The sequence below is a fragment of the Myotis brandtii genome, unplaced genomic scaffold (assembly GCF_000412655.1).
Source record: "Myotis brandtii unplaced genomic scaffold, ASM41265v1 scaffold400, whole genome shotgun sequence".
Lineage (NCBI taxonomy): Eukaryota > Metazoa > Chordata > Mammalia > Chiroptera > Vespertilionidae > Myotis > Myotis brandtii.
In genome coordinates this window covers 321180-336778 of record NW_005365373.1, presented here as the reverse complement: position 1 = coordinate 336778, position 15599 = coordinate 321180, and the positions used below count along the sequence as shown (strand labels likewise).

Here is a 15599-nt window from a genome sequence, read left to right as displayed (position 1 = left end):
GCTACCCAGCAGAAGCCAGCTGTAAAGCAATGCAAGTTGCCCTGGGGCCTTGGGGCAGCTGCAGTTTGTTAAGTAATTTTCAGATTACAAAGGGCCAGGCCTTTCATACGCAAAAGCCTCCCTGCATGGCTTGGGGGGGGGTTGGGTCCCAGGGGATCAACCGGGTGGGCCAAGCGAGCGAGCAGTATGGCTGCTCTCAGTCCTGCCTTCAGATGTCCTGGCAACCGCCGAGAGTGCCTCCGAGAGCACTCCCTCCCAATTGAAAAAGACAAACCGCGCCCGCTGCTGCCAGCCCACTCCGCGTGCACCTCTGTACCTTAGTATTTTACTTTCGCACCGCACCTCCTCTGAGTCTCGGTATGCTTTTTCCTTCTAGTTGTAGAAATTCCACTCAGCCAGCCTTCCTGTGGTTCTGGATGATGTCCGTTATGTCTTTTAGTTGTATTTTTGAAGTGGTTGTGCGAGGCAGCAATCTCCAGTGTTTACCTATGCTGCCATCTTGGTTTTCTCCTCCCTGCTCGCATTCTTTGACAGCACAGAGCGATTGGGGCCAGCGCCATCAGGGGCATTTGGGGCCGGCAGCTGCCACTTGCACCCATTGAAGGTGCTGAGTGATTCGGAATGGCGTCGGGCACAGGCAGTCAGTGCTGGCTGCAGGTGCGAGCATGGCTGGAGCCAGCAGTGGCTGTGAGCGGCGGGCTCCAGCGCTGGCAGCGGGTGCGACAGGCAACTGCTGGCCCCGATCACCCCTCAGGAGCAGGGGGAGGTGGAGAAGCCCTGAGGGGCAATCGGGCGGGCAGCCACTGCTCACATGTTGACAGCGCTGAGGATTGGGCCCACGTTGGGTGCTGGCAGCAGGTGCAAGCAGCAGCTCCAGTGCCGGCAGCAGGTGCATGTGGGGCTGGTGCTGGCAGCAGGTGCAAGCACCAGGTGGGAGCAAAGAATTTTCAGTAACCACCAGAGACTCGTCCTGATGACAGCAACCGACGCCCCGCCTTGGTCTGGTGCCCCCATTCACCTGCTCCACCATCCTGCCACATCAACGCCCGCCATGTTCCACACTCTGCTGCCTGCTGCCGACACCTACTGTGTTCTATGCGCGTACCTGGTGGTCAGCATACGTCATAATGACAGGTTGTTTGATTGTCCCGCCTTTCGGTCTATTTGGATATTAGAGTTTTTATAGATAGACTATATAGATAGTATTACAGATGTCTCCCATTTCACCCCTGTGTATATATTTCGTGGATCTCTTGTATTCCTCCCCACCCTCTTCACCTTGGAGAAGTGTCAGTCTGTTCCAGTTAGCCAGGCCTCTAGTCTGATCTTGTCCCTCCCCAGGCGTCACTTGCTGTGCCACAAAACCTTATTCCCCAAGTCATTGGCTGGGATGCAGGTATTCCCCCTGGGCTGTGGAGAAAACTACATTACCCAGAAGGAAATGCGTCCACGTGGGCAGAACAAAAGGGCATTTGGTGTCTGTGCATCCAGTTAGGGCAGGATTTCCACCTTCCTCTTGGTGGTCATTTTGACCTCTTTGGTCTTCATAGATTCACAGGCTTAAGTTAGTGGTCCTGAGTAGGAGGAGGTTTGGGAGGCATGGGCCCAGAGATGTTTAGCCCCTAACTCACCCTTGGTTGGAGGACTGGCACTTCATTTGGGGTTTGTGAGAGTGGTGGCTAGGAGCTAAAAGGCCTTCATGTGGGCCTCAGCCTTGGCCTGATCTCACCTTTGTTTTTGGATATTGGTCGCCTCATCTCTATTATTAAAGACCTTAAAGGCCAGGTTAAGAAGGTCTTTTTGAGAGGTTTGTGGACCTGTGTCTACTTTTTGAAGTTTATGGTGTATGTTGGGAGATGATTGGAATATAAAATGGGTGTTCAGAAGAAGGGCTCCCTCTGGCAAGGTGGGTTCTAAGGTAATAAATTTGTGTAAGGCTTCTGTGAAGCGGGAGGAGGAGAGCTGGGTTTTTGTCAGGGCCTTGAGTGATTTCATTAAGTTTGTCATAATTGACCACCTTATGGGCAGCCTTTTTGAGTCCGACAATGAGACAGGCTATAGAGCCAGCGCCCTGGAGAACTGACTGCTAGTCTCATCTTGGGCCAGTTTGGGGGACCACATTAGCACCACCTAGGTGGCCATCGAGTGCTATCTATGGAGGGCACAGCATGCTCCTGAGCTGCTAGTCAGACGTGCTCCTTCTCTGGGGTTAGAGAGGATGACGGGATGACTTAGATCTCATGCCAGGTTAGGTCATAGGACTGGGTCAGGTACTTAAATTCCTTAGTAAAGGTGGTCGGGTCAGTGGAAAAGACCTGAGATGCCTCTCAATTTGTGCGAGGTCAGACATGGAAAATGGAATGTGTACCCAGATAATACCCTCAGTTCCTGCTCCCTCCCTCAGGGGTAGAATGGGTGATGGAATAGAAGGAGCTGTTGAGGAAGGCAGTCATAGGGTAGCCTGAGAGCAAGTGTTAGGTGGGAAAAGGTTGTATTGGAGCTCGAGTTTTGGGATTTGGATTCTCAGGGGCTGGAGAAGAAGGTGGTTGCTGGTTAGGAGGGTCTGGGTTTTGGCAATCTACTGCACTTGAGAGAAGGGATGTGTAAGGGGATGGAGGTTGTTGGTCTGCTGGGTTGAAAGTAGATTCAGAATTAGAAGTATTAGAAGTATTAGGGGAATGATGTTTTGTGTGAAGGAGAACAGTCTGATGGGTAGAGTAGGCCTGGACATAGGGAATCTCTGATCATTTTCCATTGCAGTGACAGCAATTATCTATCAGTGGTTCTCAACCTTCCTAATGCTGCGACCCTTTAATACAGTTCTTCATGTTGTGGTGACCCCCAACCATAAAATTATTTTCATTGCTACTTCATAACTGTAATTTTGCTACTGTTATGAGTCATAATGTAAATATCTGATATGCAGGATGTATTTTCATTGTTCACGACCCACAGGTTGAGAACCGGTGATTAATGCATTAAAATTAAAAGTACCATTTTTAGGCCATTGAGACTTCTCATCTAGTTTATATTGTGGCCAAACAGTGTTACAAAAGAAAATGATACAGTTGGGCATGATCTCCCCCGTGAGTGTGCAGAGGGAGTGTGACGTGGCCCACGAGAGAGGAAGGGTGAGTGACAGACCAGAAGCCCAAAGGTGACTGTTTAGGGCAGGCATCCCCGCAGCTAAACAAATACCATGGGAAGTGAGAGGTGACCCTCTGGACCCCAATCCAGAAGGACCCAAAGCCAAATGGCTGAGGATTCTTCTGGCCTAGTGCTAGGACTTTTGAGGCGAGAAACATTCGAGAACGCAATGAGAGAGAGTGGGCAGAAGACTGGAAATGAGGGAAATTGTGGAACGTCACTCACCTAGAGAAGATTGGCTGGTGTGGGATGGAGGGTCAGCAAAGGAGAAGTAGAGATTCCTGATCCATTGTCTTCCTTGGCTGGTTCAGGAGGGTCAATAAGGGAGGGAGGCCTAATCAAGGCCAGCAATGAAGTCACCCAAGTAGGATTCGGAGGTAAGCCCAGGATGAGCTGCCATTTACTACTCTCCGTGTAGCAAACTCGGAGTGACCAAAGCTGGGGCGATGTCTCCTCATCCCCATGGAACCCTCTCAGGTTTCGGCACCAAATGTTCGGGTCACTGAAGGAGGAAAGCACGAGGCCAAAAAGGGTGAAGAATTACGAATTTATTAGGTCATCTGGATACCCAGATGAGCTGAGCCCCAAAATGGCACCACCCCCCAAAGACAGAAGTTTTTAAAGGACTCTAGGCAGGCTTTTTCTGGATGGAGAATTCTCTGTGCAGGTCTGGATTCTGGGAAACTTCAGAGGGTAGAGAGAATGGTCTTAGCAAGTGAAATGTGGTCTAAGCAAGTGGAATGTCCATTGTGAAGTAGCTAAAGGTCAATTCCCATGGGAGGGGATATCGATTCAATTATTTGATCAGACCCAACAGTAAATGGTTGTAAAAAAGAGGGACATTTTCTGAGGTAGGGTTCTACCTTTTCCTAACATTACTCAGAGGAAGAACAGACTAGAAGACAGAGGACAGCAGGTGTGGACAGGAAGGAGAAGTTCTGTGAATGACAAGGTAACCTGCAAGAGTGTATACTGAGGACTGAGCCCTGAGATAATACAGGCATTTCGAGGTCAGTTGGCCTCTGTGCTGGGCAAGGGTACTCAGCAGCCTGAGCCCATACCTGGCAGTGATCGCCAGGCTCTAAACAGACCATTTTCTTTCCACAAATTCCTGCCAATGCTGAATCGATTAGGTGTACAGTATTCTGGAGCTTATTTTAGGGCCTCACACACCTGTGGCCACTGAGAGAGTGGTGTGCTGGGACTGTCTACCACTGTTGTGACTTGAGTACTTTGAATGGACACAAAGCTTAGATTCCTAAGGCCAGGACTAGGGCTTCATGCAGTGGACCTTGTTTTTGGCAACCAGTGTAATGAGGGCGAGGTCCTCTAGGTTCCAGAATGTGCAAAGGCTTGGAATGAAGAGTGAGCTGATTCAGGAACCGGCAGGTGTATTTTTTAAATATATATTCTATTAATTAAAATCCTGAGGGTACAAATGAGCTATCTGGGTCAAAAGAATTCAGATTAATTTTACTCTCCTCTTTATTCTTTTCTACATTTTATGTGTGTATATATATATATATATGTATATGTGTGTGTGTGTGTGTGTGTGTGTGTGTGTATTAGATGTAGAAAGGAAGGGGGAGGAAGAGAGACAAAGAAACAGTGATGAGCAAGAAACAAGGATTGGTTGATGCCTGCACAACCCCTACTGTGGATCCAGCCCACAACCCAGACATGTGACCTCACCAGTTAATGGGTCAATGCTCAACCAACTGAGACACATCAGCCAGGACTGTAGATCACTTTAATATAAGGAATCCTTGTCGGGATGGTAATGGTGGTAGTAGCTCAGAAGGGACAGTGTGAGCCTGAGGACTGGCTTTTCTGCTGGGGCCACTGTTAGTGGGAGTTGGGTGTCACAACACAGCATAGGGACAAAAGTTGTCATGTAGAGTGTTGGGGAGGGATCATCATTTTGCAATGGCCAAGGCCTTTAAAAGATGAGAGGACCTGAGATTAATTGGAGGCCAAAGAGTAATTCAAACAAGATGAGATTGGATTGGTACATATTTACTTCTCTAAACACTCAACAGGATATTGGTGTGAACCTCAGTGTGGCCTGGCTGTGAGGGTAACAGTCAGGCTTATGGGTTAGCTTAGAGTAGCGGTTCTCAACCTGTGGGTCGAGACCCCTTTGGGGGTCGAATGACCCTTTCACAGGGGTCACCTAAGACCATCGGAAAACACATATAATTACATATTGTTTTGTGATTAATCACTATGCTTTAATTATGTTCAATTTGTAACAATGAAAATACATCCTGCATATCAGATATTTACATTACGATTCATAACAGTAGCAAAATTACAGTTATTAAGTAGCAACAAAAATAATTCTATGGTTGGGGGGTCACCACAACATGAGGAACTGTCTTAAAGGGTTGCAGCATTAGGAAGGTTGAGAACCACTGACTTAGAGGCTTGAGTGGTCATCTGTGAGACTCACTAAGCATGCTAGAGAGGGCCAGCGAGGCTGGGACTTGAGTAACGGTTAAGTGGAGAGACGTTGGCTGTGACTTGGAATGGACATCAAATGCAGCATCAGGGGAGGTGGGCTCTGGGTATCTGAGATCTGATTGTGGTTCTTCATAGGTTAGATTGAAGGAAAAAACAGCCATGGAGAGAAGCCCTCATAGAAGAACTCAAGGCTGCCTCTATGAGTGTGGACTATCAGAGTCTGGACAGTACTTCATCCTGATAGAATTTGGCAAGCATTCTCTAGAGCAGTGGTTCTCAACCTTCTGGCCCTTTAAATACAGTTCCTCATGTTGTGACCCAACCATAAAATTATTTTCGTTGCTACTTCATAACTGTAATGTTGCTACTGTTATGAATCATAATGTAAATATCTGATATGCAGGATGGTCTTAGGCAGCCCCTGTGATAGGGTTGTTCAACCGCCAAAGGGGTCGTGACCCACAGGTTGAGAACCTCTGCTCTAGACCAGGGGTCCTCAAACTACGGCCTGTGGGCCACATGCAAATACAAATATTGTATTTGTTCCCATTTTGTTTTTTTACTTCAAAATAAGATATGTGCAGTGTGCATAGGAATTTGTTCAGTTTTTTTTTTTTAAACTATAGTCCGACCCTCCAACGGTCTGAGGGACAGTGAACTGGCCCCCTGTTTAAAAAGTTTGAGGACCCCTGCTCTAGACCATACATGCTGAGTAATATGTAACAGGACAAGGATGTGATGACTACGGGGGCCAGAACTGTAGGAGTGCAGGTGTTAGAGGTGTGGTAGAAAGAGTGATGTGCACTTGGAGAGAGAGTGTGAATTCATGGCCAGAGCACCCTGACATTGACATAAGAGTGGATGAAGGGCAAGTCTATATCTGGAGGTGTCTCAATGATAAAATAAGGGGAATTTTAGGGTTATTGCCTGAAAAGAGGGGTGTTTTGGTGCTACCAGCCAGGTACAGAGCTTAGATGACATTTATCAACCCACCTGCCTTTTGTTGTTGGGGGCTGACACACTAATTGTTAGGAATACATCAGTGTTACCCAGGCTTGGAACTCTCCACTGGTATGGGTAAGGGAGAAGGGTAAGAGGGAAATGCATTATAGAGGTGGTAATCTATAATATTGTAAAATAAGGTAATTAGGAAACAAACTGTTCTCACTAGGGCAAATTTGTATTACCTTTGAAGTTGTGCCTCTGGGAATGAAGCTGTGTGAGAGAAGTGTTGTTCAAAGAACTATGTACAGCAAGTGGTACAAAGTGATGGCCTCAGCACCGTGGGATTAGAGTCAAGAGGGTGAAGTGTGATGCCATGTATTTGGTGTCTTTGAGGAACAATCTGAGGGACTACAAGAGTATTGCCTGACAAGACCAGGATCAAATCACTAACATTCTCTTTATGGCCAACATCTCTTTCTATCCTATATTTTTGACACCTACTCTATTAATAAGAGGCAGTGTGGCATATATGGGAGGTCCAAAGCTCAGGTATCTTCTATCTGCTCAACTGCCTTTATTGTTGTGGGAAGACAAAATATCAGTAGGAATATTAGATGACAGTGGCTTTCATGGGATGAAGGCCTGGTATATTCTATGCTGTATGGAGTGCAGAGAGCTGATGGGTATGGAGGGTGGGGAGTATGACAGACTTGGAATGTTAGAGTGAATCTGATCATGGGCTGAACTGTCCCCATTATGACAGGATGTGAACTTTGAGGACGTGGCCATTGCCTTCTCTCAGGAGGAGTGGGGGCTCCTTGATGAGCCTCAGAGACTTCTGTACTGCGATGTGATGCTGGAAGTTTTTGCACTTATATCATCTGTAGGTAAGTTCTTCACATTCTCCCCGTGTCCTGAGATGATGTCCTCTCTTCCTTTATTCCTCAGGTGTAGCTTTTTTCTCTCCGATAGCAGACCATGGGCTCTGCTAATTTCCTCCACTGTCATGTCAAATGTGCTGTGGCTTCCATGGGTGAGATCTGGTCATGAGCCCTGAGTGATAGACTCCACAAACATCCCTAACACTAGTTGCCTCTGAAAGGTCAGGATGTGTCTGGGAGTCAGGAGTCTTAGAGACAACTTCATGGGTCCCACCTGCAGTTCCTTTCCCTGGAAGGGGGACTATGTCCAGATCCATGGCTTCCATTTCTACCTCCTTTTTCTAGCCAAAGGTCCTTGGTGACTGTGCCAAGTTATGGTCTTTACTTACATGAACCTTGAGCTGTTCTTAAAACTTCTCACTTAAATTGTTGTTTGTACTATTACCTTCTATAAATACTATTGTAAGCTAAATTGCTCTAGGCCAGTGCTGGATGCCCATCTCTGTAGTCTTTCATTAATACTTGGAATTTTTAGGTTGTACATATTTGTAGAGAAAAATGTACAGGGAGAACCCTGGTTTTTTCACAGGGTGAACATGAAGGATGGTGTCAGAAGAGGCCTGGCCCTGTTGAGTTGCAACTGTGGGCTAGATATGATATAAGGGTGGTGTTTAGATGATACCAAGCCCTTGCTCATTTCCAACAGTGTTTAGGTGCAAGTATCCTGGGAAATAGCACATTTCTACCTTTTCTTTCCCATACTTGATACTGTGCTGACTTGTCATTTTACCTGTGACTTCCTGGGTTTTGTATACCTTCAATTGTGTGGCCTTTTTGCCTCACTCTTCATCTGCATTGCTCCATCTGCAGCATTCTCCAACATTGGCATGCACATCTGCTATGAGATGCACATACTTGCTCAAGTAGACCTCAAGCACTAGCTATTTGTTTATTGAATTATACTTGGAATAAAATGTAACCATATTTCAGCACAGCTTTCCCCTGTCACCAGCAGACAAGCCATGCTGAACACTTTTAGCAGAAGAATGAGCTGATGATCCTGCTTCTCTTCCATGTGGTGCTTGCCCTGTGTGTCATATTTCATTTGAGGTCTTTCTTGTTTTGTGATCTTCAGTAGGCCAGACCTTCATGGCAGCATCTTATAAATCCTTCCTACAGATCTTTTATTGTCAGACAACTGCATGGAACCGACATGTTATGTGCAATACAGTTTTCTAAAAAGACTTCCATCTGTCACCACAGTATTCATTTCCTCACCATTTTACTATTTTCAGGTTGTTGGCATAAAAGAGATGATGAGGAGGCCAATTCTGAGCAGAGTGTATATGTACAAGGAGAGTCACAGGTCGGGGCTTTTAAGACAGCTCCAGCAACCCAGAAGACCCATCTTTGTAAATGGTGTTTCTCAGTTTTAAAAGATATTTTTCACCTGACTGAGTTACAAGCAGCATACTTTAATAAGAAAGCCTTCTGCACTGACACATGTTTGAGCGACAACTGTTTCAGTGCAAACCCTCACCAGCAACAGAGAGATGCCAGTGGACAGAAGCCCTGGAAAGAAGATATGGACAGGGCCTCACTTGTGTCCCAGTGCAGCTTTTACTTAATATGGGTGCCTTCAACCACTAGGGAGGTTGGGAAAGACTTTCCAGCCATCTCAGACATTCTCCAGCACCAGGATACTTTTAACACTGCGGAGCCACACAGTGGCAGTGAGATTCCACAGGAATTTCTCAGTGGAAGAAGTCATGACGAGTGGGGTGCATGTGAAAAAGCTGCCAGCCACAACCAGAAAGTTATTCAACATCAGGGTGTCTGCTCTAGAAAAGTGAATTATGAGTGTAACAGATGTGGGAAAGCTTTTAAAGAAATCTTTAACCCCATTCATCATAGAAGAGTTTACACTGTAGAAAAGCCATACAAGTGTAGTGATGGTGGGATGTCCATCATCCTGAGGTCCAATCTCATTCAACAACACAAAGTCCACACTGGAGAAAAGCTGTATGAGTGTCATGATTGCAGGAAGTCCTTCAGGCAAAGCAGTACCATCACTCAACACCAGAAAGTTCACACTGGAGAAAAACCTTATGAGTGTAGTGAATGTGGTAAATCTTTTACCCGCAATAATCACCTCCTTATCCACAAGAGAGTTCACAGTGGAGAAAAGCCATATGAGTGTAGTTACTGTGGGAAGTCATTTACACACAGGTCTGCCCTCACTCAACACCACAGAGTTCACAGTGGAGAAAAGCCGTATGAGTGTAGTGACTGTGGGAAGTCATTTTCACACAGTTCTACCCTCACTCAACACCAGAGAGTTCACAGTGGAGAAAAGCCATATGAGTGTAGTGACTGTGGGAAGTCATTTTCACACAGTTATACCCTCATTCAACACCAGAGAGTTCATAGTGGAGAAAAGCCATATGAGTGTAGTGACTGTGGGAAGTCATTTACACACAGTTATACCCTCATTCAACACCACAGAGTTCACAGTGGAGAAAAGCCTTATAATTGTAGTGATTGTGGGAAGTCCTTCCGCAAAAGGTCTACCCTCAATGAACACAACAGAGTCCATACTGGAGAAAAGCCATATGTGTGTAGTGATTGTGGGAAGTCCTTTAGGCAACGCAGTAACTTCACTCAACACTGGAGAGTTCACACTGGTGCAAAACCTTATGTGTAGTGAATGTGGTAAATCTTTTACCTGCAATAATCACCTCCTTATCCACAAGAGAGTTCACACTGGAGAAAAGCCATATGAGTGTAGTGACTGTGGGAAGTCATTTATGCACAAGTATACCCTCATTCAACATCACTGAGTTCACAGTGGAGAAAAGCCATATTAGTGTAGTGATTATGGGAAATCATTTATGCAAATATCTAACCTAGTTCAACATCAGAGAGTTCACCCAGGACCGTGGTCAGCAAACTGAGGCTCTCGAGCCACATGAGGCTCTTTGGCCCCTTGAATGTGGCTCTTCCTAAGCCTTAGGAGTACCCTAATTAAATTAATAACAATGTACCTACCTATATAGTTTAAGTTTAAAAAATTTGGCTCTCAAAAGAAATTTCAATCATTGTACTGTTGATATTTGGCTCTGTTGACTAATGAGTTTGCTGACCACTGACCCAGGAGGAAAGTCCTATGAGTGTTCTGATTGTGGGAAGTCCTTCAGTAAAAGCAGTAACCTCAGTCGACATGAGAGAGTTCACAGTGGTGTAAAACCTTATGAGTGTAGTGACTGAGAAATGTTTTAGTCGGAAACATAGCTAGTTAAACACTTAATACTTCACATTACAGAAAAGCTTTAAATATGCAGGGAATTTTTTTTTCCACTCAGAATTACAACACTGAAGGAGACTCCTACAGACCCATTTTGCTGATTTTAAACCCTTTTTATCAGAACATACACAGTGCTAGATTCCTCATAAGTTTCAGGTATAAGTGAGCCTTTAAAGTGTTACATTGCACTTGCTGTCATGCACAGGCCTACTACCCGATTGATGTCACAGTGAGTATATGTGGCTGCAGTGAATTCACCTCTACCACCTGGTTCACCTGAACTGTGTGCCTCTGGGGGTAAGTCATTTATGCAGTTCTCAATCCTCATTCAACATCAGAGAGTTTAGACTGGAGAAAAGCTATATGTGTGTAATGATTGTGGGAAGTCTTGCATGCTCAGAAAAATGAAATCTGTGTTCTTCTGTTTGAGGAAATGATGAGTACTCCGAGCTTTTAGGATCTTCACTCCTATTTCTCTGACTAAGGAATGGACCATTGTTTTGGCCAGACCACAATCCTAAGATGTGCTATGCCTTTCAGGTACATTGTGCTTCTCACATTGTGCTGTGATGAATTTTTTCAGGTAGTTATTCACCAACATGCAAACCACTTGCTGTGTATGGCAATGGTTTATGAGCTTTTTGTAAAGGTTTTTTTTTTGCAATTTGTACCTTTAATTTGTTGGTTCTATTCTCTGCCTGGGATGAATTGAAAGCACAGTTGTGATCTGTCAGCATGTAGAGGTGAACAGATATTGTGGGGATCCCAAACTTTCAGTGCTTCTGAAGGGACAACATGATGGTAGAAAATCACTCTTTGTCCAATATTTGCTTATTTTGCATTTCTGCCCAAAGTCTTGAAAGCAAGACTGTAGGACTTCATGGTTCTAATTTGCAGCCTGGTACCTCTATTATTGGTGAGGTCAAAGGTCACCCTGAGGAGGAGGTCTTTGTTGTGCTTCAATGAACAATATGAATTATACTCTCTGTTCACAGTGTGTATGACAAAAGTCTCAGCTAATAACCCATATGCTGTGATGTACTAAATTTCATAGGCTGGTGTCATTTGTTAGAATCTGAGGATTAGGTACAACCTCAATTAGGACAGAAGCACTGTTTCCATAGTGAGTGGGAGAGACTTCAGTAAATTTGAAAAATGCCTCTTCTGAATGTGTTCCACAAATGTTCCAGGGTCTTGCATGATGTTTGTGTACAGACATTCTCAGGACCTCCATAACTGTTTCCTGTGGCTGAAATCATTGGCAGAAAAAATAATCTTACGGTTTTGTTGATTCTGCTGACCCCTCTAGGGTGTTCACTTCAAGGATGATGCTGAACAGGCAATACCTCAAAGGTAGAGGAAGGATAATCCTGTAATCAATCCCTGGATGTGTTTTGTAACCGGTCAACATTTCTGTTTATTCTGATGGCAATAGTGTGAATTGCTTACTAACATTACCTGCCACTGAGGCAAGGCTGTTCCTCCCAGGATATAAGAACTGACATGCTGCCGGGCCAGTGTGGCTTAGTGGTTGACCTATGAACCAAGAGATCAAGGTTCGATTCTCATTCAGGCACATATCCAGGTTGCAGATTCTGTCCCCAGTGTGGGGTGTGCAGGAGGCAGCCAATCAATGATTTTCTCTCATAACTGATTTTTCTGTCTCTCCCTCTCCCTTCCTCTCAGATCAATAACAATATTTTTTTAAAAAGAAGAACTGACATACAACAAACTGCACTTTTCTAATGTGTACTATTTGGTGAGCTTTGATGTACATTTAAAGTTATGAAAGTGTCATATATGAAACAAACATGTGTTTCAGTATATATGGTGGAGCAAAAATAGGTTTACAGTTGTGAGCACCCAAAACACAGTTTATTCTTTTTAAAAAATATCTTATACATTACTTTTATTCTTTTAGGGAAATGGAAGGGAGGGTAATTGAGAGAGAAACATCTATATGAGAGACATACATTAATCAGCATGCCTCCTACTGTGGTTTAAGGAGGACATGTTTCCCTACCAGATCTGGTGATCTTTAAGTGTAGGGGATGATGCCCAACCGATTGAGCAACACTGGCCAGGGCAGAGTAAATTATTTTTATTTGTTAAATATTGTACTGATTTCCATACCAACAAGTCGAAACTTTCTTTTGGCACACCCTATATTTACCTCCTGCCCTTTTATAATCTTTCCCTCTGCCTTCCCCAGTCCTCTTGCAGGCATTGATTTTCCTTCCATTACAACACATTAGTTCACAATTTTTTAATTTTATAGGCACTATAATGTCTGTACTCTAACAAATATTGGTTTCCTTCATGCTGCACAGTTATTTTCAGATTCCACATAAACGCTTATGTGAATAGTTTTTTACTGCTGAGTAGTATTGTGATCTGTGAATTACCACTTTATCTATTGATCTTTCTGGTCATTTACAGGGTTGGGGTATTATAAATAAATCTGCTGGGAATATTTGCGTTCACTTCTCTATAGAGATATATGTTTTACTGATGAAAATGTTATTGTGTGGGTGAATGTTTTACATTTTAAGATATGTGGAACTGTGATCTAAAATGGTTATTCCCTTTGCCCTCCCACCCCACCCACAGTAATGAATATTCCAGTTTTTCTGCAACCCTACCAGCACATGCAATGGTTAATCTTTTTATTTATTTTTTATTTTTTTATTTTTTTAAAAATATATTTTATTGATTTTTTACAGAGAGGAAGGGAGAGAGACAGAGAGTTAGAAACATCGATGAGAGAGAAACATCAATCAGCTGCCTCCTGCACATCTCCTACATGCCCTTGACCGGAATCGAACCTGGGACCTTTCTGTCCGCAGGCCGACGCTCTATCCACTGAGCCAAACCGGTTTAGGCGATCTTTTTAAATACTAACATGATAAATGAGTATAGTATTAACTCACTTCCTTTTTAATTCTATGTACTTAAGAATTTTTGATGGTGAGCATTTTTTCATACATTTATTTACACTGTATTTATCACATTTGTTTTAAAATGAATTTATACCTGGAGAGGATTATGTTGAGCAAAATAAGGCAGTCAGAGAATGATAAGTATCACATGATCTTACTCATTTGTGGAATGTAATAAACAACATAAATTCATGAACAGAAGTAGATCAGGAAACATAGAGTCATCAAAGAGACCTTCATATCTCAGAGTGAAGGTAGGAGAGGGTGGGCGGGGGAGAAAGAGACTAGCTTAAGAACTTGTATGCATATAAGCATAATCATTGAACACAGACAAGAGGGGGGTGAAGGCCTGGACTGAAGAGGCCAATGGGGGGGAAAAACACGACATATGCAATGCTTTCAACAATAAAGAATTTTAAAAAGTAAAATGAATGTATTAATTTAACCAATAGGAGGACAGTGCACAATTTAAGACATGTTTGAAGTTCACTCATTTCTCAGTGACTACAATTACTTCTTTGCTATATGGAACCAGAGGTTTAAATATTGGAACGGAAATTTTTTTTCTCAATTTTTAACCTATGTAGAATTTAAATGCACTTGTACCATACACTTATAGATGTAATTTGCATTGGTAACATTCTCCACCAAACTTAATAAGTCTAAGCATTCAATAATGCATTAAGTCAGCAGTTCTCAACCTGTGGGTTGCGACCCCTTTGGCAGTCGAATGACCCTTTCACAGGGGTTGCCTAAGACCATCCTGCATATCAGATGTTTACATTATGATTCGTAACAGTAGCAACATTACTGTTATGAAGTAGCAACGAAAATAATTTTATGGTTGAATCACAACATGAGGAACTGTATTTAAAGGCCAGAAGGTTGAGAACCACTGCATTAAGTGAAGTCTACATTTGTAATCTTTGTTAATATCCCTGATGTAAATACTCTCATTGTTTTGAAGTTCAAACTGCCAAAATGATGTCACTGAACATGGACATGATAAGATATTTCAGTAGCACATCATTATATTTTATTGCCAACATGCTGATACAGCAGTACCAAATATGCTCAAGAACTTTCATAAGCCCTGACCGATTTGGCTCAGTAGATAGAGCGTCGGCCTGCCGACTGATGGGTCCCAGGTTCGATTCCGGATCAGGGGCATGTGCCTTGGTTGCGGGCACATCCCCAGTAGGAGATGTGCAGGAGGCAGCTGATCGATGTTTCTCATCGATGTTTCTAACTCTCTCCCTTCCTCTCTGTAAAAAATCAATAAAATATATTTTTAAAAAAAGAAAAAAACATATGCTTTTGATGTTTTCATACGTCCCTGCATCGCTGAAACCAAGTTCCTTTGGCCCTTATCCATGCTTCATTCTTGGTATATAAAATAACTGATGCAATAATACAACCTGCCTTTGAAACAGCTTATTTGAAATATCCTATTCTAGCCTTCCACCACTATGTCTTCATGATGGTTTTTTTGTATCTACATATTATCAGGTACATTATTGGATTATTTTATTTAAAATTAGAGGCCCGGTGCACAAAAATTTGTACGCTCGGGGGGGGGGGGCAGCCCGGCCTGTGCCCTCTCGCAGTCTGGGACCCCTCCCGAGATAACGACCTGCTGGCTTAGGCCTGCTCCCTGGTGGCAGAGGGCATGCCCAATCCCTAGGTGCAGCCCCTGGTCGGGCTCAGAGCAAGGCCGATTGGGGAGTTGGGGCGCTGCCCCCTGTCATGCACAGAGCAGGGCGGATCGGGAGGTTGCGATGCCACCCTCAGTCACGCTCAGGGTAGGGCCGATTGGGGGGTTGGGGCACCGCCCCCTGTCACACTCAAGGCAGGGTCGATGGGGAGGTTGTGGCGCCACCCCCTGTCACGCACAGAGCAGGGCCAATCAGGGGGTTGGGG

The 15599-nt window shown here is 44.1% G+C and overlaps 2 protein-coding genes across 3 annotated transcripts in view; both read left to right on the top strand.

Annotated features, from left to right (window-relative positions):
• LOC102257113 (zinc finger protein 551-like) overlaps positions 1 to 12313 on the top strand; it is an 85811-nt gene extending 73498 nt beyond the window's left edge. The window contains exons 2-3 of one of the 2 annotated variants that reach the window (XM_014545340.1): positions 7319 to 7442; positions 8732 to 10214. In XM_014545340.1, coding sequence (XP_014400826.1) covers positions 7319 to 7442; positions 8732 to 10140 — 1533 coding nt within the window. In that variant the 3' untranslated portion in view covers positions 10141 to 10214. Of the gene's footprint in view, positions 1 to 7318; positions 7443 to 8731; positions 10215 to 10945 lie in introns of those variants that run through there. The other variant, XR_001363483.1, reaches the window with a different exon arrangement.
• The window catches only part of LOC102254796 (zinc finger protein 501), a 181689-nt gene that overhangs the window by 85490 nt on the left and 80600 nt on the right, over positions 1 to 15599 (top strand). The gene's annotated exons all lie outside the window — the stretch shown is intronic.